The 22,768-nt window shown below is 35.8% G+C and overlaps 1 protein-coding gene across 1 annotated transcript in view; it reads right to left on the reverse strand.

Moving 5' to 3' along the window:
• SYNE1 (spectrin repeat containing nuclear envelope protein 1) overlaps nt 1-22,768 on the reverse strand; it is a 246,498-nt gene that overhangs the window by 165,496 nt on the left and 58,234 nt on the right. The window contains exons 29-44 of the mRNA XM_017739429.1: nt 22,520-22,696; nt 21,089-21,229; nt 19,910-20,070; nt 17,027-17,177; nt 13,506-13,733; nt 12,933-13,031; nt 11,132-11,319; nt 10,903-11,026; nt 9,671-9,837; nt 8,312-8,465; nt 7,395-8,023; nt 6,570-6,749; nt 4,996-5,146; nt 3,383-3,541; nt 2,232-2,414; nt 412-513 (exon numbers count right to left, since the gene is read on the reverse strand). Of these exons, the coding sequence (XP_017594918.1) occupies nt 412-513; nt 2,232-2,414; nt 3,383-3,541; nt 4,996-5,146; nt 6,570-6,749; nt 7,395-8,023; nt 8,312-8,465; nt 9,671-9,837; nt 10,903-11,026; nt 11,132-11,319; nt 12,933-13,031; nt 13,506-13,733; nt 17,027-17,177; nt 19,910-20,070; nt 21,089-21,229; nt 22,520-22,696 (2,994 nt within the window). The remainder of the gene's footprint in view (nt 1-411; nt 514-2,231; nt 2,415-3,382; nt 3,542-4,995; nt 5,147-6,569; nt 6,750-7,394; nt 8,024-8,311; nt 8,466-9,670; nt 9,838-10,902; nt 11,027-11,131; nt 11,320-12,932; nt 13,032-13,505; nt 13,734-17,026; nt 17,178-19,909; nt 20,071-21,088; nt 21,230-22,519; nt 22,697-22,768) is intronic.

Consider the following 22,768-nt stretch of genomic DNA (forward strand, 5'->3'; position numbering starts at 1 on the left):
TTGGTTAAAAAAGCAAATGAACATATTTTACTGCCTTATAATCCTTTCAAGGAAACAAACTGTGCATGCATTCACGTATGATGTGGCTCAATGTTGTGCAGTGCAGAGAGTATCTGTAGTCTCATATCCCATCAGTTACATTATAAACTATTTCTTCTATTTTGATTAACTAAAAAATACTTCTACAATCCTAATGCTCAATTACTTTATCGCATACTGTTTATACCAAAAAAAAAAAATCAAGGCTACCTAGAGAAATATGAACAAAGAATAGTTATGCTACATATAAATAATGATGCCGTATCTGCCACCTTGAAAGAAAAAGGTAGTGCAGGATAGACAGAAATTTCAGGAGGAATGTTTTCTTAGTTTTTTGAGCACAATCTGTGATTACCAATGTCTTTATTTTACCTGGAGATCCGCAGGAGGCTCTTGACAATGGGTCAGTTCTTTGAGTTCTGAGATTTTGGAACTAAGTTGCTCCAACTTCAGTTCTTTATCCTTGACTTCAGTCTGTAAAAGAGATGTGGTCAGATTTTCATACCAAACTACAAGAAGCTTTTAGACTTTCAGAAGGATGCTCCACCAGCTTCAAAATTGAAAGAAAATGAAAACACAGTTTAGAAATCAGAGGGAAAACACTGCCGTTCTACTAATTTTGTGCTCTAAAAATCTCCCATCTCTTTTTACTTGTTAGTTCAGAGAAATTTTCCCCTCCTTTGAAATAACCATACACATTATCAGCATTTAAAATGCTCTAAAAGTTTTAGTTTGTTAAAACTGGAAAAATAAAGATGAAAATGTCATTGTTTATTCGACTGGAAGTATCTACTGGGGGTGTTAGGTTCCACTTAAAGGCATGCAGACTATATTACACGTGGTCTCTGATTTTTATTTCAAGCAAGTGAGGTCTTGATAAAAAATTAGACACAGAAATAGATTTTAACCTCAAAACGGATTAAAAAATACTGATATATATGCACTGACATATCTGGACCTTGTATTTATAGATCCAAGTTATAAATAAATATCTACTTATTAAAAAAATAGTACCAAAGTGAAAGTGAAAAATCATAATTTGGAGTTTTGAAATATCAGTATCCTGTTGCCCACAACTTCCTTTCTAAAAATTTCAAGCAGATCATTCCAATTAAAAGACTGAACAGTGGACTGCAGGATTAAATTGCCGAAATTAACATCTGCCCTAAATGCCCAGAAGAATACTTGGGGGTATTTTGTGCTAGGGAGGATATAATATTAGGTAGCCGGTCAAGAAAGTGACCACTGATTTGGGCAGAAGAGGTACACTGATTGTTTCTGTCCATGCTCATCTGTTTCTGATTGCTGAAAGGGCAGGATCCTGCTGGCACTGAACTGCTCTTCCTCTTGCCTTTGCAAAACAAAGTGCAAAAAAAGTATTATGGACTATACATTCTGTGACTGTAAATGGGCACACAGTGCTCACATCTGCTACTCTGGCACTCCTGCATGTTAAGTACATCTGTGTTTTGGGTACTGTCTGCTTTTACTCCAAATCAGTTTTAACAGCAATGAATTTAGGTGGTCTGATTGCTACATAAGGCATTCAATAGCGCTTACGCTGAGCAAAATAATGATTTATTGTTTTATAATCTATCATAATACTTGATTAAGTTCACTGTGCCTCTTCTTAAACAGGTAATTTATTTCAAATGAAGTAGAATATGGCTCAGTCTGTGATTGATCTGATATATATTTTAAGCTAATAGAGGCAGAATGTATCCTGAAAACTGGCTAGATTTCTAAAAGAGTTTAACACTATCCAGAGAAGAAAGTCATCATCTAACTGAAATAAAATTCACCTTCCAGTCCACCATATCGTTTTATTGTCTGAAGAATCTACTTTCCTGGATGAGGTTTTAGAAACTACTCATTTTTTTCCTAAACTGCAGCTGAAGTTGTCTAAAATTTCCATTAGTTTTTACTGGAACAGAATTCAGTCTAGAACCAAATATAACTGCTAGGGCCAAAATAACTGTGGAGCTTAGATTTAGTAAGATGTGCCATTCTTGTTTCTGTCAGAAGCAAACACCTTAAAATAAAAAGGACAGGAATGCTCTCAGCTAGCTGTTGGGTTAGGGTACCACCACTTGAACAGAGGACACAGACAACAGCACAGCCTTCTCTCTGGGCTGGACATCACTTGACATTTTGGTCCAGAACATTTTTATTACTGACTTATGGGTAAGAACCTGGAAGTCTTTTAGGAGGACCTCCATTCTCTGACTGTTACTGAAGTTGCTGATGCCTTCATTCAGTTGAGAAATGCACTTATTACACCATCCATCTAATTCATCTCCAGTTCTCAGGATGTCATCCCACAGAGACACGCTTACACTCAGTCGGTCAATGTTATCATCAATTCTTTCAGACACCTTTTAGGAAAGAAGAATGTATCAATACCATTCACAAATTAATTTTAGACTTCTCTATTTTGCAGACAGTTTTAAGGCAAGTGCATAAAAAATAATTAGCAAGCTTGGGTAAATAATTTTCTTAGATTTAGTTTTAAGTTCCGAATTCTGAATTCTAAGATCAATTTAATTACCCAGATCATAAAACAAAAATCTTATGTGTCTTTTTCTAAATATTCATACACTTTTTACTGGGAAAGCTTTTGTTCAAATAAACTTTATCTTTCAAAAAAACCTACATGTATCTTTCTTACATAATGTAGGAATTTGCTACTAAAGCAGTATAAATGTGTAAATGTAAAATATGAGGTAGAAATTCTTTACTGTGAGTGTGGTGAGACACTGGAACTGATTGTCCAGAGCCATTGTAGATGCCCCGTCCGTGGAAATGTTCAAGGCCAGCTTGAATGGGGCTTTGAGCAACTTGATCTAGTGAAAGGTGTCCCTGCCCATGGCAGGGGGGTTGGAACCAGAAGATCTTTAAGGTCCCTTCCAACCCAAACCAATCTGTGATTCTGTAACTAGCTTTTATGTTATATTTCTGTCCTATAGTGATGTCTTTCTCAACATATTCATATCTTTTGTGGTTTAGTGTAATGTAATTTATTGCCTAACTTATTAGTCTGATTAACAAAGTATTGCTGGTATGCATTAGGTGTGAATCCAACCCAACTTTATGCTTAGAACTGTGCAGTGAGCAAATTTACAGTAGTAGCATTCATACACTGCTGTGAGACATCATTTAAAATCTATCAAATTGATGTCACAACTTTGTGCATGCAGTGGATGCCACATCCCTCTAAGCCTTTGAGTTATACTTCAAAGTAAACTTTACTAAACAACTGTACTCTAAGATCCTAAGAAAATAGAAATATTATAAGCTTAACCAAACTTCAAGACTGTATTTGGCATATAAACCAGATTCTTACATCTAGCCATTTGTCCACCGTGGAGTTCATATCTGTTTTCAGTGCAGTGGAGTCACAGTTATGCACTCTTTTCAGTTCTGCTAATAAATGTTTTCCTTTATTAGTGAAAGTATCCAGGTCTTTTTGTTTATCACTCAGATCATTCCTGGCAGCCTCATGCTGTGGATATAAATATTTGCTTGTTTAATGAAGCCTTAAAGAAAGAAAGAAAAATCCAGTTCTCCAGGTATCCATCCCTAGCCCTGTGTTATGAATGGGATAATGCTCATACCTAACATTTAACTATTCCACAAAATACAAAGCAACAATATGATTTTCTCATGAACATAATCAAATAGGATGATTGTTCTCATAAATAAAACACAAGTGGCAGTAACAAATTCTGAATTCCTGTCACTTGGTACCCAGGTATTTTCTAGACTTAAAGGAATTTTATTTTTTTTATTTGCCTTTTCATTCTTCATCATTGAATAATCACTTCAGGAGTTATAGCAGGGTAAACAGAAGGTGTTGCTAACAAAATTTAGAATTAAAAGCCCCTCACTATTAGATACTCTGGAAAACAAAAGTAAAGATCTGTTCTGAAAGGAACTAGACAAAATCTTCAGGGTTACTAAGTTTGCAACCCTAGGCATGGGGAAATCTTTAAAACACTGTCACTGAAAAGGTGACAACGTGCTGAGGAAGGATCACAGTTTTTTCTACAGCAAGTACGAGAGAGCAGTACTAACAATAAGCTACTAAGCTGGATGCAGTATGGCCAAAACATTTATTGCACTCCAACTTCTTCAGGCCTAGATGTGGCCACTGCTGCAGCAGGGAATTCTCCACAGCCCAAGTCTCAAAGGAATCATGTGGAAGTTACATGAAATTCTTTGTTAGACTGGTAAGCTCTGTTCCGGCTTTTTGTTCTTTTAAGGTGTGAAAGAGGCCATAAATACACACAGTTTAGAATAAGGTTTATACAGATCTGACTGAAAGTTTTTGAATCAAGAGCTCAACAGGCTTCCAAATTAAATTAAACTCCAAAAACAACAGAAAGAATTTCACTCAGAACTGTGTATCCTTACAGGCTGATGGACAGCAGAATTTAGAATTTTTGAAGTACAGTCCAGTGAAATGAATGGAATGTCGGGATCCAAATACCATATCTCTGATCAATGGCCAGTATCAACATTATACACCATGGAAGAAATTCATGTTCTTTTGTGGCCTTTTATCTATTCCAAAATTTACCCAATATGGAAAAACAATGAAGTATGTTGACTAGAACTATCCTTTCATACTATGATAGGAATATATTCTCAATGTATTTTATATAAAGAGCTTTCCACTGTTTTCCAGTTATGCTTTCCATATATTAACAATCTGCATTTCAATTAAAGTTTTAAGTAGCAACAACAGTTTAATAGATTTCATCAAAATACAAGAAAAGGACTATATTCTTTCCTCATGAGAGTCAGTACAGTTTAAACCCTGAAGGTCAGTGTGACAAGATTTGACAGAAATTCAAGGAACTTTAAACACAGCTCAAGGACACCTTTCAAACAAAAAAAAAATCCATCCAATTCAAAACTAATTTGTATTCCTCAAAGGAAAATATATGTCATTACCTTCGATAACGTTCGCCTGATATCTTCACGATCCTTCCAAATGGATTTGGTCACAGAGGTGCTGTTAGCACTATCTATGACTTTCATTACTGTTGACTTCAAGCTCTGATATTCCTTCATCAGATCAATAAGAACGCAAGACTGCTCCTTTCTGTAATATGAAAAAGCTGTGTTAGTACCACTTGCTGTCATGTTTCTGACGGATAGAGAATGTGACACAGCAATTCACCTTAGGAAAACCAGGATGTGGTACGAAACAGGAATAGGACAGCCAAGGAAATATGAATATTTTGGTTTTAGGAATCACTGTAGGTCCACCACAAAACATCTCACTGAAGAGACAGTATGTGAATTGCCATCTCATATGTATCAGATACCAAAGCAACTGACTTCAGGAGAAGAAAGACTGAAACTGGAATTCAAGCATCTCAGTTCCCAAGTTTAGCATCTTTTTGACTGGAAAGCACATCACAGTTCATTTTTTAAAAAAACTTTTTTCTTTAACATGGAGTATTTTTTGGGTAAAAAGAAGCAGAAATAAAGACTAAAGCAATGCACGCTAAGGTCTGTTTATTTTGTCCTCCAATTGTCAGATGCATGCTTTTGGGACTAAAACATTATATTCAACTTACCTCCCTTCTACTGAGAATAAATTAACCTGCGCTTTTTTTTTCCCCCACTCTCTCTCCAGGAAAGCTTATTTATGCTCAGGCAATGGACCAAGGAAAAAACCTATTCAATCCATTCCCGGTGTTTATACTGAAGAGAGAGAAGCAAAACTAATACTTTGGATATGCTTAGTTGTAAAACAGTGTTTTTCAATGAAAGGATTTTGGCAAACATCACATTGTCAAGAAGGAGGAGTAACTGTTTTAGGAGCTGGCCCTTCTCTGAATGCTCCAAAGAGCTCTCCAAAATAAGCAGGTTCAGGAGGGTCTAAAGTTGGGTCTATATGAGAGAGAAAACACTAATAGTTCTCCTTAAAGATGATTGTGAAGCAGTTAAGACAAAGAAATGGGTATGATAAAACTTTCTCTAGTTTCTTTAGCTTCTTTCGTTATCAACGTTCATTGATAAAACTGATCATCTGATCATGTATCATACACAATTAGTGTAACTGGTTATACACTGATGATTATTATGAGACTGTTCCCTTGGGCAGACAGAAATCTAAAAATTATTTAGGACCACTAAATATAGAATTGTCAGAAACACACATCCAATAGAGAATGAAAACGTGCTAGAAGGAGAATAGGTGCCAGCTAGAGTGATAGTGAAAATGCAGTGGACATTTCTTATCTTCCAGAAGAGTAAACAATAACACGCAATATAGCATGTATGTAATAGAAAGTGTATCTATCAGTACTGTAGGACCTATTTGTGGCTTTATTAATAGTATAAGTACAACTGGTACAAATATTCTTGTTAACAATGTGGTTTTTTCTTCTACTCAGTATTTAACCTTCAAGCCCTGTTTTTCATTGCAACTAACATAGCAAGAAGATATTACATGTAATAACTGTGTCTCTTTCCCCATCTTCTCCTTTCTTATCTTCAGCTAAAGATCTACTTACTTCTCATGTATAGCTTTCTTGGTATCCTTCCACAGAGATTCTAAGCGACTGATCTCTTTGTCAGTCTCAGGAGCAAGTGTGATATCTTTTTGAGCTATTTGTTTTGCTTTGTCCATGAGCCATTGGAGTTCATGCTGGTGAGAATTCAATTCTTCATCTAACTGGTTAAAGATCCTCAATCTGCAAGTTAAAAGACAGGTTTCAAATTTACTCATCTTCACTTTTTTTTTTGTAAGAGAAGAGAGAAAGAAAGAATGAAATATTTATTTTTAGTGTTACTGTGCATAAAATTCTCTTTTTCTAATATTTCCTACAATAAAGCATTATTTGTTTTTTTTTTTCTACTAGAACTGGGCCCAGAATGTGATTTTTTGATACATATACTGCTATACAATCATATAGAGATATATATATACACCTTCCCCTCAAACAGTCACCTAGAAATCCACTCAGATATTTAGATTAATAGTTTATTACAGTAAGTGTTTTTAATTCCATCATCCCATCTTCAGTTTGTACATATCCCAAAATAGGATTGAGATAGTTATGTTAGATGGGGCTTCTAATAGCTGTTTGGATCTTAAGATTCATTTGGACAAAATGTATTTTTGAGACATCGACTTTCATGACTGTTCTTTCAATACAGAAGATTAGCGAGACTTAAGTGTTTTGTGCAACCAAATAGTTCACTTAGACAATTTTATTAAGTAGATACATATGCTTGGCAAAAAATAAAGTACCCAGGTAGAAAACACACACATGCCTCCAATGAACCATGAAAGGTCTAGAGATTGCAATCAAGTGTAAAGGTGCCATTGTTTCTACCTTTGCTGGAGGGCTTGTAGTGTTGTCTCCTTCAGGCCCTCTTTGTCAGCCTTTTCCTCAGTATCTTCAATGCTCTTCAGTAACTGCTCTTTATGCTCCATGAAAGATCTTTGCAAGGCTCCAAGAGCTTCTGCCTCACTTTGCTTGGTTCCCAACAGGTTTTGAACTGCCTCCATTTCCACACCCAGGTTATCCACCATAGCCCTGCAGGAGGTCCTCTGCCCAGAAGTGCTATATTTCAGATGATATTGAGCCTTAGTAAGGGAACCATCCAAACTGAAAGCATCAGATTCCAGCTTGTTAAGATCCTTAATAACACCACTGAGTTCCTTCTCCAGTAATTCAGATTTAGCTTTATCCATATTTCCTGTTTTCTCCACTGTCTGCCTCAGCTGGTGGAGCACTCCTGATGCAGCACTGTGGAGCTCCAGGAATACTCGCAACTGCTCCAAGGCATTCTGTCTTTGGCTAGTTATTTGACTTGCCTCCTGGAAAATCTGAAAGCAATCTTCAGTCTTTCCCTGCAACGTCTGCTGGTCCTCTGGGCTGCTGAAAGAACCCAATTTCTCTACATATTCCTTCAGACTTTGTAACTCCTGTTTCTTACTTTCAACTTCCATTGAGTGGTTCTATGGGAAAGAAAGAAAATAGAGCTGAGTTTCTTCTTCAAATCAAGAGCTCAAGAAATATTTTAGTACTGAACTTACGAGTGAAACAAGTACTGCTGAGGGGTTTTCAGTAGGAATAGTTCAGTGTTACAATTTTACTTTAAACTTGTAAAATAACAGAAGACTGTATGTGACTGCAACAGCATATTGGTTTTCAAACAAATAAATTACTTGCTAGTTCTAGAAGAGCATTTAGCCAAATGCACTGTACAATTTCTTCATCTTTAATATTTACATCCAAAAGTTTACCTTATTGTGAGATGCAGCTAGTTGTTGATCAGCTGTGTTTATCTCTGAAGTGGCTTGTAGTTCAGCAAGAAATTGCTTAATCCAGTCTGAAAACCTGAGCAGGAGCTCATCAAACTGCCCATGCTCAGCAACAAGTGATTGAAGGAAGTTGATCCTATAGAATGAAAGTACTTGATGCAATTTAATCACTTCCCATAACCAAACCCTGGTTGGTCAGCATTAAAAATCATGCCAGATGCAAGGAAATTAGGAAATACTGCTTTATTTTGCCATATTAATTTCTTAATTCTGGGGGATAACGTAACATTTGAAAGCACCTTTGGATCTTTCCTGTTTCCACTCTTTTATTTATATCAGCTGTTAGAGGTACCCCAAACAACCAAGGTATGTTCTTCAAATTTTCTTTATGGGTGTAATCCCAGCAAAGAGAATGTTATTGATGGAAGCTAAACTTTAATTTTCAGTCACAGCTATTCTGTTTGCCCTATCATCTGAAACACTGAATCAAGGTGAGAGTCTCATGAATTTAGGCAGGGAGTGAGGAATTTCATGCTCAACTTCCACTGAAGTAAGCAAGGGTAAGTCTGATCAGAGGAACACAATTCAAAGGGACAATGTGTCCAGAGGAGTACTCAGCAGAATTAAGTACCTAAGGACCAAGACTAAACCTGACCTTAAAAAAGACCTTGTCATTTACCTTCCCATTTCCCTTAGAAATTTCTGTACCTAAATTTCAACCTGCAGAAGATCATTATATAGTAAAACAATCATATTGATAAAGCACCTAGAAGATTATGTCATTGATCAAGATCTATGATTCAAGCTACATTACAAATAGTAAAATACGTGTGTTCTCCATGGAAAGAATCGAAATCTAAATTTATTATAACATACAGTTTGAAATAAAGGAGACAGTTTTTCTGAGCTTTACATGAGCCAGCAGCCTAAAAATTGAGCATTTATAGTATTTATGGCAAATTAGAATTTCAAAGGGATTTTAAAAATACAATAGTGTGGCTTCGCACAAGGTAAAGCACGTAACTGAAAAAAAACAAGAGCAGATTATTAGAGATTTCAGAATTTACTTGGGAAATTGTAACTGAGGAAATGCAAAATTGCCTTCGTTTCCTGCCCCACACTCCTTGAAACTGACTCTTCTACCAAAAAAAATTGGGGAAAAGACAGCATCATAAATCTGTGGGATTCTCCTCCCCCCATTCCTGGGAGCTCAGGGATTGGTATTGATTTTAAACCTTTGTTTTCCCAATGGTAATACTGTAAAAAATATGTTTTGGGATTGGGCTTCCTTATCTGGATATCGGTTACTTTAACACGCAAAAAACACTCTGAAACACAAACCTTTGATCAACAATTTGTGGTAAAGCTTTCCACCTCTCATCCAGCTCTTCAAATTTTTCTTTTATTGTTTTCACACACTGCTTGGAAGCTGTTGGAAATAGTGACTCATTTAACTGTGAAAGGCTCTGATAGACTGAAGCATGGGACTCAATATCAGCTCGCAAATCCTGGGATAACAAAAGAATGTAAAATAGATTAAGCATTGCACCACATTATGCAAAATAACAAAAACTAATAAAAAAACCAGCTACGGATTTCCAGTACGGCACTTCAAGACAAGTGAGTGAGCAGTCAAATCCTTGGAGGCCTATTAGGACAAGCAGGTACTCAACATCTCTCAGACAGCTAAATCTGCAATAGAAGTTCAGAAGGGATTCATCAAAGTTGGGGTTTTTTTCTCCTTTAGGACAAAGTGTGACCTTTCCATACAGCTCTATTGTATGATGGCAGTGGCTAAAATGAAGACCACATTTTGCAACATATTTTGTGTGCAGCAAGAGAATTGTGAGGAAATGTTGCAAACTGGCCCAAACAAAGCAAAACAAAAACAAAAAAAAAAAACCAAAAAAAACCCCCCAATAACAACCAACCAACAAAAAAACCTAATCTCCAAACAAAAAAACAATCAACAACAACAAAAACCCCCAATCCCCCAAATAATTTTCCTTTTCTTCAGTAATATTTAAAACTGACAACTTGGACAACTTGGCTTCAAGGCAAGTATAAAAGATGTTACATTTGGCCAACTGCTTCATATTCATCTAAAAACAAATGGCAAAAGTTCCAAGGGAAGGCATAATTTAGAATAGGATGAAAGTCTGGTGTTTGAAAAAAAAAAATCAGAAAGCAGACTTTCATTGTGATTTCAAAATTTTCGAGCATTTTTTCATCTGAGAACCTTTCCTCACATGCAAAACAAAGAAAAGAAATATTGCTGAATAAAGGAATTTCTCTAGAGAAAGGATCTTCTAACAAGCAGACCCATGTCCTTCCTTGGCAGATAATAGGATATACCAAGGCACCTTTTTCTTTTTCCTTAAGCTGGCATATTATAGTTAAAAGGAAGAGTAAAGTAATTGAGAAATAGCAAGTGATAATGTAATACTTCCTAGGAGATTTCCAAAGCCCAGAATCAATTGACTTGTCAGACTATAGCTAAGCAATTCCTTCCTTTAAAAGACACAGAAATACGCCAGGAAATGTAGGGGGACCATATGTCAGTTGAAACATACCTGCAGTGCCTGCAGTTCACCTTCCAGCTTAACTCTATCAGCAGAAACATACTGCTCTGAAGGCCTGGCTGTAGCTTCACACCCCTCCAACCAGGCCAGGAAGGCAGACAGCTCCTTCTCCTGCCTAACAAAATCACAACTTAGAGTTACCAAGTCATCCTCTCAGTCTCACACACGGAGCACAGGAAGGTCTCTGTGTCCATCACAACAGCTGGGAGAGTTTACTCACTTCTGCCACTGAGCCAGAAGAGTCTCTAATAAGTTCTGTTTCTCCTTAGCACTTTCCAGCACTTTTTCATATTTCTGCTGTAATGCTGTGACCTCCTGAGCAGCTTTTTCTTTGTTGCCCACCTTTCGGACACTGGCTGAGAGAGAGGCCAGAGCGTTGCTCAGTTTTTCCACAGTATGACAAAGGTCCTAGTGAACACGTAAAAGAAAGAGAAGTCACATGCATGAACAATAGAGTTATGGTAACAATGGTGGGAAAAATTCTGTAGTTCTACTCATAAGTTTGAAGCAATGCTACATCCATCAGATCATGGAGTCACTTCATAGCTTAGATATTGCTCAGGTCCACCCTAGGTACACGTGTTCCAAGCATATCAATGAATTAGCCTGTAGTGGCAAAAGACTTTCCTAGGAACAGTGCTAAAGAAAAACAAAGGAGTCAGATCTTCTGAATGAGCATGCAACACTGCATCATGAATGCAGGGCAAAGCTCCAAATTCAGGAAAAAGCTCAAGATTCCCTAAGGTCTGTCTAAGAGTTGCTATTATATATAAATATATAGAGTAAACTCAAAACCTTACTCCAACAGGTAAGGACTACCAGACTTGCAGCCAATGTCATGACACGGGAGTAGGGAAATGTTAATTACATTTTCCAGTGTTGCTGTTTCTAGAAAGCTGGGAAATTTGTCCATATGAAAATGATTGAAATGTAGTGCAGTGAGTTAGAAAAGCACAAAATGAAACAGATTTAAAATCACGAAAGTTCCAACTCACAGGTGTGCAATAGTAACAACAATAGTAATGGCTGTAATTACAAGAAATCATATATAGGAGGAAATACAAATTATACAGGAACAAGCTGCTGATAATTTCAGATCAAGATATTTAATCATCATGATCCCCAAAGAGAACAAGACCTTTTAATAGCATACTTAGCTGTTATATAATGTTTAAAAGCCAATAAAAATGGTGATTACAAGTGCTGTCTAAATAAATTCCCCATATGCAAAACATTTTTCCTCAACTAAGTATCAAGCTTTTTTTGAAGCAGACAGGTCAGGTCCCCCTTGAAAAAAGCCTTTGCAAGCAGTTACCTCTAAGTTCAGAAGACATTATATGCATTTTACTGCAAGAACAATACGACTAAAATTTTTTGTACTATTTTCTTAGAAAGAAAGGCTATGATTATTGTTGAAAAAACATACCAGAACTTACAAACAGATATACTACTCCAAACTCCCTGAGATGGGATTATTTGTAGTTTGAATACCAATCCGGTATTTTTTTCCTTTTGTAGGGGACTGAACCACATATCCAAATACCCATGGACTTCTAGCATCACAGGTAAAAGTTTCTAAGTTGAAACTCTGTCCAGTCTTTTCATTGCTCAAGAAAAACTACTTCCAAGCATATATTTTCTTTAATCATATGGTTTTCATGAAAACCTTAGAGGAAAAATATCTAGCAGACTTGTTTCTTATCTTCTGTTTTTCATAATGTTTTAGATGCATAAAGTTAAAACCAATAACCTGAACGAGGTTAAGTGGTACTTTTAGGCTTTTTTCCCCCCTAGGCTGGGGGAGAAACTTTCCAAGCCTGTCTGAAATGGTGACAAGAAATAGCTGAAGAAGTACTTAAGCCTTCTCTGGGGCTGCCCGCCCAGACCTTGCCTCCTTCTTGTCCTGGGTTGTGTGGCATCAGGCAGCCCCTGCTCTGGGGGTTACTGGCATTTGTGTAAGGAGGTCAGTGTGGTACTGTGTCCCTGGACTCAGTGCTAGGAATAACTGGCCACATGCTCACCATGCAATCCTGAAGGGCTGCGTATGTTGCTGCTCCCGAAGAGCATGATGTGAGAGGCTCAGCTAGCTTAGCTTCAAATTCAGACACTGACTGCTGCACCTATGAAAAAAAAGGCAAACCAGAAGCCTAAGAGAATTTTATATCCTAAGCCTTTGTAGTGCTGAATGCCTTTTGAAGTTAAAAGATGCTAACAGTGCTCAGTTCCCCCTGGCTGGGGCAATAATAATATTTAAATTATTTTACTTACAACCTTCTATGAATCAAAGACTGAGATTAAAGTGTTTGTCACAAGAATGGATGTGGTTCAAAAGTACAATATCCAGGAGAATCACTTAGGTTTTCCAGAAGACAACATAGTTTTTTGAGTGTGTATATTTTACTGTCTTTCTGAAGCTGCCTTTTAGGCAATTGAAAGCACAGATTTATGTATCTAGGTCCTGCAATTACCTTACAAATCTCCTTATTTATTTCAGCTCATCCTATTATGATATGAATTTTATATTAGATTTTGGAAAAATATAGAGTAATTCTATGAATTGCTGCAAACAATCCATTAGATTTTGCATAGTCTACCTGTTTAAGACTTTCTTCATATTTCTGCTGCGCTGATGCATTCCCTGTGATTGTTCCTTCCAGTCTCTGTGCATGATCTCTTAGCTCTTCCCAATACCTTTTGACCTGAGTCAGTTTGGCTTTGATATGTGCACGTTCTCCTGAGGTAACAAACTGGGAAAAAGACTTGGCTTCCTCTTCTAGATTTGAGATTCCAGTTGTTTTACCATCTATCTCTTTATTAATAACCTAAAATGTAAAGTGATAGTAAAAAGGTTCACAATAAGTTTTTAACTATTAGAACAGTATTTTCCAAATGTTTTTACCTCAGCTACAAAAATCCCTCACCAAAAAATTACTAAGAGGAGAGTTCATTGACCACTTGAAATAACTAGTACTAAAGTCTTTAATATGATCTGTAAATACCCTTTTTCTTCTTGAAACTAACACTGGCAAAGGTTTAAAATACAGACTGCTCTAGAACCAGTGCACATGAAGAGCAATTAGAATTGGCTGAGGTGCATATTTTCATAAGCAGACATGATGGTTCATATTTTATTAGCATCCCTTATTTCACAGGGAAGTCATACACAATGCTCTTTAAGATTCAAAATAAACAGAAGATGAAAAAACATGACTGTGTAACTGAAAAAAGTGTTGTTAAGGAGCTGAACCCTAACAGTTGGTTACTAATGTTTAATAGGGTTTCAAGGACTTAGAAAATAAAACATGCCATGATTTGAAAAACAGTAGAAATGGATTCCATTTTCTAATTTAAAATACTACAGTACAATAAAGGATAAATTTAACTAGACTGTAAGGCAGGGTGAGTGTGCCCTTAGGCAGAAGATTAAATAAAGAACCACATTACAGTATAAATAGGAAACCATGAAACAAGGGTGATAATGGTTTTTGGCACTTTTCATCTGTCTTGTGCCTCAGTTACCAAATGCATGAAGACAAACTTGCACTGGCTTTACATTTCAGCAGCTCCATGACAGCAATTGTCTCCTATTATTTTGCACTTGTCTTATTATAAATTAGAGGAAAATCTGGCAGCTACATCATCCAAGAAAGAAACTTACAGTGTTTCGTGTTCAGTGGCTATTTATTCAGTTGGCACCAATGAACTTGGAAATAAGCTTTTTTTCACAATAGGTTTTTTTTTTATTTAAATTACTGCTGATGTATCATGTCCATGGAGTTTTCAAAAGCAATGGAAAACACCCAGTGGGAGAGATTTGAAAGATCCAAGTGAGATCTTTAAAACTGAAATAGGCAATAGCATTCTCATATATAAAAATGTTAAGATGCGTATGTATAAGAAAGCAACCAAAAACTTTCTTGCAAAAGCACTCTCAAAGCATAGGTTGTGCCCAACATCTGCTATAATTGTAATAAAAAATATGGTCTCTTTCTTGCCATTATAAAGCTCAGGACTGGCTTACTGCAACATTCAGTCAAAAATTAGCAGGGTGACTGTCAGAAAAAAAATGTGGTGCTATAAGAATTTATAGTTTCTCTTTATGCAATATATTCTGAATTAATTTGGATTATAAAATATCTTTTTTTTTTTGCATGAGAACATGTTGCTGAGGAAAAATACTGGATTTGCAGCCCTGAAGCTGAAATTATCTAACAATGCAGCAGATACAAATGAGGCAGTGCTTTCTCACTCCTACGCTATTCTGTTAAATTCACTCAGTTACATAAAAGAAGGTGGATAATTGAGGCTTTCAAACTCTCACAGAGTCTGCCACCAATGGTAACTACTTGTGAGAACTGTCATTTTGTTCCACCAGGAATTTCAGGGATATGTGTAGGTGAAAATCTGGCTCTGCTGAAGTCACTGGGGCTTTGCAATCAATGTCACCAGAAGTAGGAAATTACCAGTACCATGTAGGATAATTACATTCAGCTGACCCCAGGCTTTTAATTTGGTCAGCCAAAGGTATCAAGGAGCACACTGTTTTTTAGTCATTTGCCCTATGTTGAAATATTCCTTACTAAAGTGGTGTCCTAGAAATTATGAACTAAGTATGCTGATTAGTGTTGTGACACACTCATTGGGAAACTTAAGACAAAACATAAAAAATTCTTCAAAATCAGGCTCAAAGCAATGCTGCTGAAGTAGACCTCTAGCTATGTCCATGCACTGCAGGTGAGATCACTCATTTCACACATCACAGCTCATAAAGCTCATTAGTGCACAATGATGTACCCTATGCCTCATGTGGAGGATTCTCTGTTTTATGTCTGTTCACTCAGGTGTTCACAAACATCATCTGCTGACCATGGTGTTTAAATGTGTAAGAATTATGATGGAGTTTTCAGAAACTTTCAATGCAGTGTAAAAATCATTGCTTATCTGCTTCTATAGTAAGGAACAACTTTTCTGGGAACTTGGTTGGAATAGGCTATTGGGGCTTAAGAAGGCTCCATTTAGACAGACAAGAACTGACACGCAATAATGCAATCTTAGCATCACTTGATGCACTCATTTTCAGTCTTAAACATTGAAATCCTGTCCACTAATTATTTAAAAGCAAGACAACATGATAATATATGCCAGTGGAATAAGTGCATACATATTATTTCATAAGGAAACTGTTTTTGAATTGCTGTGGTGATGAAGCAAGAATTCAAGCATTGTTTTGTTCTTCAGTGATGAAGTCAAGAGATTTATTTATTTTGTCTTTGTAAAGTTGTGAACAAATTACGAACAGGAAAATCTGTTTATAAACTGTTTCTGTCACATGAAACAAGTGCCTTTATGGGATCCTTTGGAAACAGTGTCAAGCTGGTCTGCAAGCAGCTGCACACCTGTGCACCTTCTGAAGAACAAGTAGGTCCCAGAAAAAAGAAAATGGCAATGTGCACTGCATACCGAAAAACTCTGCACCCTTAGAAACATGCCATTCCAGAGAAGGTACACTTTCATTTGTGGAAGGATACAAAGTCAGCCCTTGAAATGCAATGCTTGGAGACAATATGCACCTCAGTCAGCAATTTGAAACTAAACCACTGTGCATCTACAGGAATATACACAGAACTTAAGACAGTGCAAATACAGTAACAGAAAATGTTATGTAAGTTTTCAAGCTACCAAGAGCAACAGTTTCTTTATTAATTCAGCATAAAAGATACATAAATCAAGTTATAACTTTAGCTTGCAAGATTAAAATCAAGTTCTATAGCCACTAGCTGATGTATGTTTTTTAAAAAACCCAAACTTGTATTTATGTAGTTATTTTGTACACCAGTTGAGATTACTTGAAAAATAAGACAGGTATAAATTATGTTTTTAACCATACACACAAAGATTTCACATATGTAAACTAAACACTAAAAGAGAAGGCAGCCTGTAAGAATTTTTCTTTAGTTTATGTAAGACCTTACTGCTTGGTATATTAATGTATAAAATGTACCATTATTTCATTGTGGTAGTTTTAAACATGTAAAATGTCTCTTCTCCCATTTGGCCTCTAGCAAAGTAACAGATAAATGGGCTTTTAACACTCAACATAACAAGAACTAATCACCTTGATTTGGCTGATCTGTATGTCCAAAGGAGATGATGATGTTTCCAAAGTTTCCAGTTCTTTTTCTTGTTCAGCTATCCAGATGGACAGAGCTTCAAAATTATTGCCAAAATGATCCCACTTGTTTTTCACCATTTCCATGCTTTTAATACTAAAATTAACCAAATCAATTAGAGAGAATAAACAGTTTAATATAATGAAGCTGCTCATATTCTTGCTAAAATAACAAATGGAACTTATTCAGTCTAAAAAAGGGTCATTTTAAAAAGCCCTCATTTTAGAGGACCAAGTTGTGCATTAAATTGCATGGTTCTCTCTTAGGCCATGCACCAGAAGTCAAATAATTGCATTAGCCATAGTGGGGACACTGAGAGGTAAAAGAAAGTACAGCTTCATTCATCAGCTGCACAAGAATCTCATCATAGCACGAAGAGAAAGGAAAAGGAACATCAACAGGATGAAATTTATATGAAATAATATGAAATTATGATTATATCAGAAATCTAAATATTTAGATAACTGAGTGCATAGGTGTTCATAATTTAGTCCCTAGGCCAGAATGATTAAAACCAGTGAAATGTGGACATACACATAGTCACCAATGCTTGACTGCTTTATTGATCTTGCTTTTTTGTAACAGCAATCTCACCATTTTACAGGAAGTTTGTGTTTGCTGTGGCAATGATTTCATATCAAGCCGAAGAATCAACAACAAATGTGACTCAACTCCCTCAGAGTCAATAGTTTTATATTCTTTGAAACATACATTATAGGTATGTTAAACAGAGACAGATTATGACTGATTCTTCTATGTCAAGGACTGCAAACAAAGCACCTTTTTTTTGTCACAAGTAAGAAGTCTAAGGCCATTATACAGGGCCTAACAGCATTAACTTCCAGTAACTTCCAAGTTTCTGCTCCTTTCAAGTAATTGAAACCAGTGCTAATGTAGGCCCTGCACACAGCTTGCAAAACACACATTTTCTATTTCACTGAAAATATTAAAGTTTCGTCATAAAAGTTTGAATATTACAAAATTTCAAAATACATTTTCCTTCTAAATATAGCCTAAAAACCATTCCATGGTAAAAAGTTTTAAACCTTTTTCCCCCCTCATTAAAGCTAGAGGAAGCTTTAAGAAAAGATGTAGCCTAAAAATGTAAAAATTGGCCTTTTAATTTTTTCTCATTTATTTTAAAAATTAAAAAAAAATAGGAATGTCAACAGCCATTTACTGATAAGAGTGCATGCAAATTCAAGTTATTTTTAGGAAAACAATGTGCAAAAATATTTCACTCAAGTCCAGCCCTTGAAAATACAGCTGGAAATCAGAACCAAAGGACCAAATCAGTGGCACGACTGCTGTTGTATGCCTTCGTTGTAGTTTAAGAAAGCCACAGATTGTAAAGAATATAATCCCAAACAAACTGCACAGCTCTGCACGATCTCCTTGGAAAACAGATGGGCTAAGTTCTTACAGTAGCTGACTGTGGAGAGCTGCTCAAACTTTCCTTTTCCTGTTCATCAGGATACTTATGCACCTTATGAGTTTGGAATACCTTCACTTTAAATTACTCAGCCAAGATTTTTATTGATGATGCAAGTTAAAATATAACCCTTACACACTTACTGTGAGTTCTGTAGATATACTATAGAGAGTTGTATGTATTTGCATCTTTTACAGAAGGTATTTAGCTTTTTATTATGTGTCACACACTACCATAGACATTCTGTATAATCCATACATTCAACTAAAACTATTTCATGCCTACATTGAAAGGCTATATCAATGATGACTTCCATTTAAAAATAGATGACTTTATTTAAAAAGTGAATATTCATTGTTGTATGGGTAAATTTCTTGGACTGAAAAGTCACACTAGTTTTCTCTCTAATACTGGAGAAAACGATGTGTAAGAGATGGTAGAATTTGACTGCAAATCACTCTAACACTTTATATTGGAGAAAGCATTATATAAAAGGTCAGATCACCCTTTGCTGCACAGGCTAGTTATTCTGGTTTATAGCTGTTCTTTCATATCAGGAAGAAAATGACACTAAATTAAAAGCAGATTAGCATGATGGTGGTCATTACAGGGGAAAAATCCCCAATTATTTGGGTATTGCCCTTTGGTCATATTCTCTATGACTTGTGTATGAGATCTAGTGTATGCAAAAATACTGATTTCATACATACATACAAATGTAGGTATATAGGGATATTGCGAGAATAGCAACATTCTGAATTTGAGTAACAAGTTCAATAACTGAATTACTCATTTGAGAGAAGGGATGAAATTTTTAGAAATACAAAAAGCTAAAAATATTTATCAAGCTTTCCTTGGAGTTTGAACGTTTCATTTTTAAAGAAAATCTGGAAAATGATGCCTTTTTTTTTTTTTTTCAGCAGAAGCAGCTTTTGATATTGCCCATGAAATACAATCTGGGCATTCACCTAAGATGAAGGCACTTCTTGACACTCCTATAGAGAAAGTGGAATACTGAAAACTGAGGCAAATGTGGTAAATGTGCTGTTCTAATACTCCAACTGAGATTTTTCTTTCCAAAAGAGTCCAGTACCTCAAGAATGAGCTCGATTATCCCTTCTTCACAAGACCAGGGCTTAAAGATAAGTGACTGGTTAAATATAACTAACTTTTATGAACTACATAGTATTAAAAGAAATACTACAAAGTATTAAAAGAAAATATTTTGTTTGCACACACTCTTTTGACGTATTTCGTACCATAACTTGGTTACTATGCCAGAGCAAGCAGTAAATGACAGAACTGATGAGACAACACAAAATGCTGACAAGGTATGCTAGAAATTTGATACAATCTTATAGTGAAGAATAAATATTAGGACTTGTTAAGAACATACTCTTCTTCAAGAGTAACTTCCACTTTTTTCACTTGTTCTTGGATTGATTTTGCCTGATGCTGAAGGGACTGCTTGTTCTTTGAACCAAGCTGTATCTCAGAGGAATTCTTCACCAAATTCTCAGCCTGTACTGCCATTGCTTCAGTTTGTTTAGAAAGTTCCTGTAAGGATGCAAGATGTATTAATACAGCTATAAAGAGTTTCATATAGTTACACAGAAAGTATTTTTCCTCAATGTTTGTGGTTGGAAAAAATTACCTGTGTCCTACATGTAATTTGAATGTGTAAATACATAAACACAATCTCTGAAGACAGTAAATTTTGTATTGCATTTAAGAAAAGTTCTTTTGAGCAAACTAGATTGAATTAAATTTATCAAGGGAAGCTTTATGTGCAAAATTTTTTAAGTCAAAAAATCAAAGTTTCTTCTATACCTCTTCAAGAAATTTATTTTTGCATTGCAGAAATTATATGCATCTTTACTTAATTTTTAAATCTTACCATTTACAAAGTGGATTTTGTGGTATCTCATATTTTGTATTTTCACTTTGATTAGCACCTATTTTCTGTCAGAAACATTAAACCCCCACACCAGAACAATGGATGCTGAGTATAATCAAGGTAGGTATAATTTATTATTGGCTTCACCAAGGGTTAACAGCAGTGTGTAAACCATGGCACTTAGGAAAAACAAGCACTATAATTACTTCCATAGTAGTAAATAAAATGGGCTGGGATAATTCTGTGTTACTAAGGGCAAATGGCATGTTATGGCTTATGTCCATGGGGTAGAAGTCTCTCCTTTTTCTTCTCAGGTCTAAGAGTGCTATTTGTGACATTTCACACAACCTTGCCAAAGTGCACCCTATTAATGTTGATATGCAAGTGCTCAACACTGGATTACCAGCATAGATGATTATTGAGCATAAAATGGGAAGTCCTCAAAATATTATTAACTTTCATACGTATCCTTCAGATGCAGACTTAGAGAAATCATTCACTTTTTTTTAATAAAATGACTTTTTACCTCTGAACAGTTTATGCAGTCTCTCATCTGTATATGCAATTTACACCAGCATTAACAGGAAACCATGCAAAGATTGAAGGCAATACACCCAGCACATGTCGACAGGCAAGGCAGAAAGATACCTCAGTTCCTGCATTTCACACAGTCAGTACCTTGGTCTGATCCAGTTCTGAGGAGAGGCTCTCTAAACTGCTGAAGTTTAAGATACGTTCAAGTACAGAGCTTGCTTGATTGAGATATTTTACTACTGTTTCTTTGTCTCTTTCAAACTGCTCCCATTTATTTATTGTGACCTAAAAACCAGACAAACAAAATGAAAAAGGAACACAAAGAGATCAAAGGGGAGAAAACAAGATTTCCATTGTACATTACTGAAAAAGGAAAAACGAGAAAATCTTGACATAAATTAAAATAATTTTTCCTGAGAAGCCATCTACTCAACAGTGAGTAGATGAAACTCTTCTAAACCAAATAAAACTTTTTTCCTTGAATTTTCATTGATTCATACTATGCTGTGCTAAAAAAGAACTGTTCTCTAAGTTGCCAGCAATATTTAAATCTTATATTTGAATGTCCTGTAAGAAGTCTGAAGTAATACATGCAAAGACTTATGGTAACAAGTAGTCAAAAATATCAAAAGGATTTTCAAATTCTTTAATGAAATAAATTACAGTAAAATGGTAGAAGAAAATCCCTACTCATAGGAAAATCACACATAAGGACCTATCTGGTCTCTTCTGATAATGTAGAATTTTGATTAACATACAGCATTAAATTACCAGTCATAAGAACTATGACAGCTTAAACAATTATTTTCTTGATTCTGAAGCTCAGATTAAGACTTTATATATGGGAATTCTTAGAGAAAAAATGGGTTTCAATAATAAATGCTTACATTAAGAAGTTATTTGAGGTTTATTGATCGTGTTTCTCATCTTGTGTTTTCTCATGGGAAATAGTTTCGGTGACTTTAAGTGTTTGGATGGAATAGCAGCCATTTAGATTAACATTCTGCTAAGAAAAATGTAAAGGGCAAACCACATACGGGTGCAAGAAGCTATAAATTCTAATCCCTGTTCAGTCAGTGATTATTTATACAAGCTGAAACAATCCATTTGATTTCCCTGTGACTTTCTCCTTCCGTCTTTAAATTTAGGATCACAGCATATATTTCACACAGTAGTTGTGAGGATTATATTTGCCCATCAGGTGTTACTAACCTAATATCCAGCCTAAGGAAACTCAACTAAAGAGCAATGTCATCTTTAGTAACCAGAAAAGAGACATCTAAAAATTAATTCATGGATAAATTATTTAAAACTGTTAACTATTATGACTGAATAGTTAGGATGTTTAAACACTTCCAGACAGAATGCTATTTCTTTATTATTTAAGAGGTATACAGTAGCTTCAAGAAGTTTTCATAGAAGTACTGATCATGAAAACCCCAAGGACCAAGAGTCAGAGGTGAGAAAATGAGGTTTTGATATTAAAAAAAGTTGGGTATTACTAAGTTAAAAAAAAAAAAAGAAGAAGAGGAAGAAGAAAGCATGAGGTCTTATTTCCATGTGCAAATGACCCACCTGCAGTTGCTCTTCCCGTTTCTCCATAGTCTGCTGCATGTTCTCCAATGTTCCCTCTAATTTTTGTAAATCCTCTCGTACTGTGCTGGGCAGTCCACCTTCAATCTGCAACCGCTTGGCTTGGGAGATCTGCTTTTGCACATCTTGCCTTTTTGCACGGAGTCTCCTTGTCCTTTGCTAAAAGGATTCACCCAACAGGAACGATTAGACTTCTTAGCCCTAATGGGAAACCAGCACAATACAGTCCCT

This window comes from Corvus brachyrhynchos, unplaced genomic scaffold (assembly GCF_000691975.1).
Source record: "Corvus brachyrhynchos isolate BGI_N302 unplaced genomic scaffold, ASM69197v1 scaffold14, whole genome shotgun sequence".
NCBI lineage: Eukaryota > Metazoa > Chordata > Aves > Passeriformes > Corvidae > Corvus > Corvus brachyrhynchos.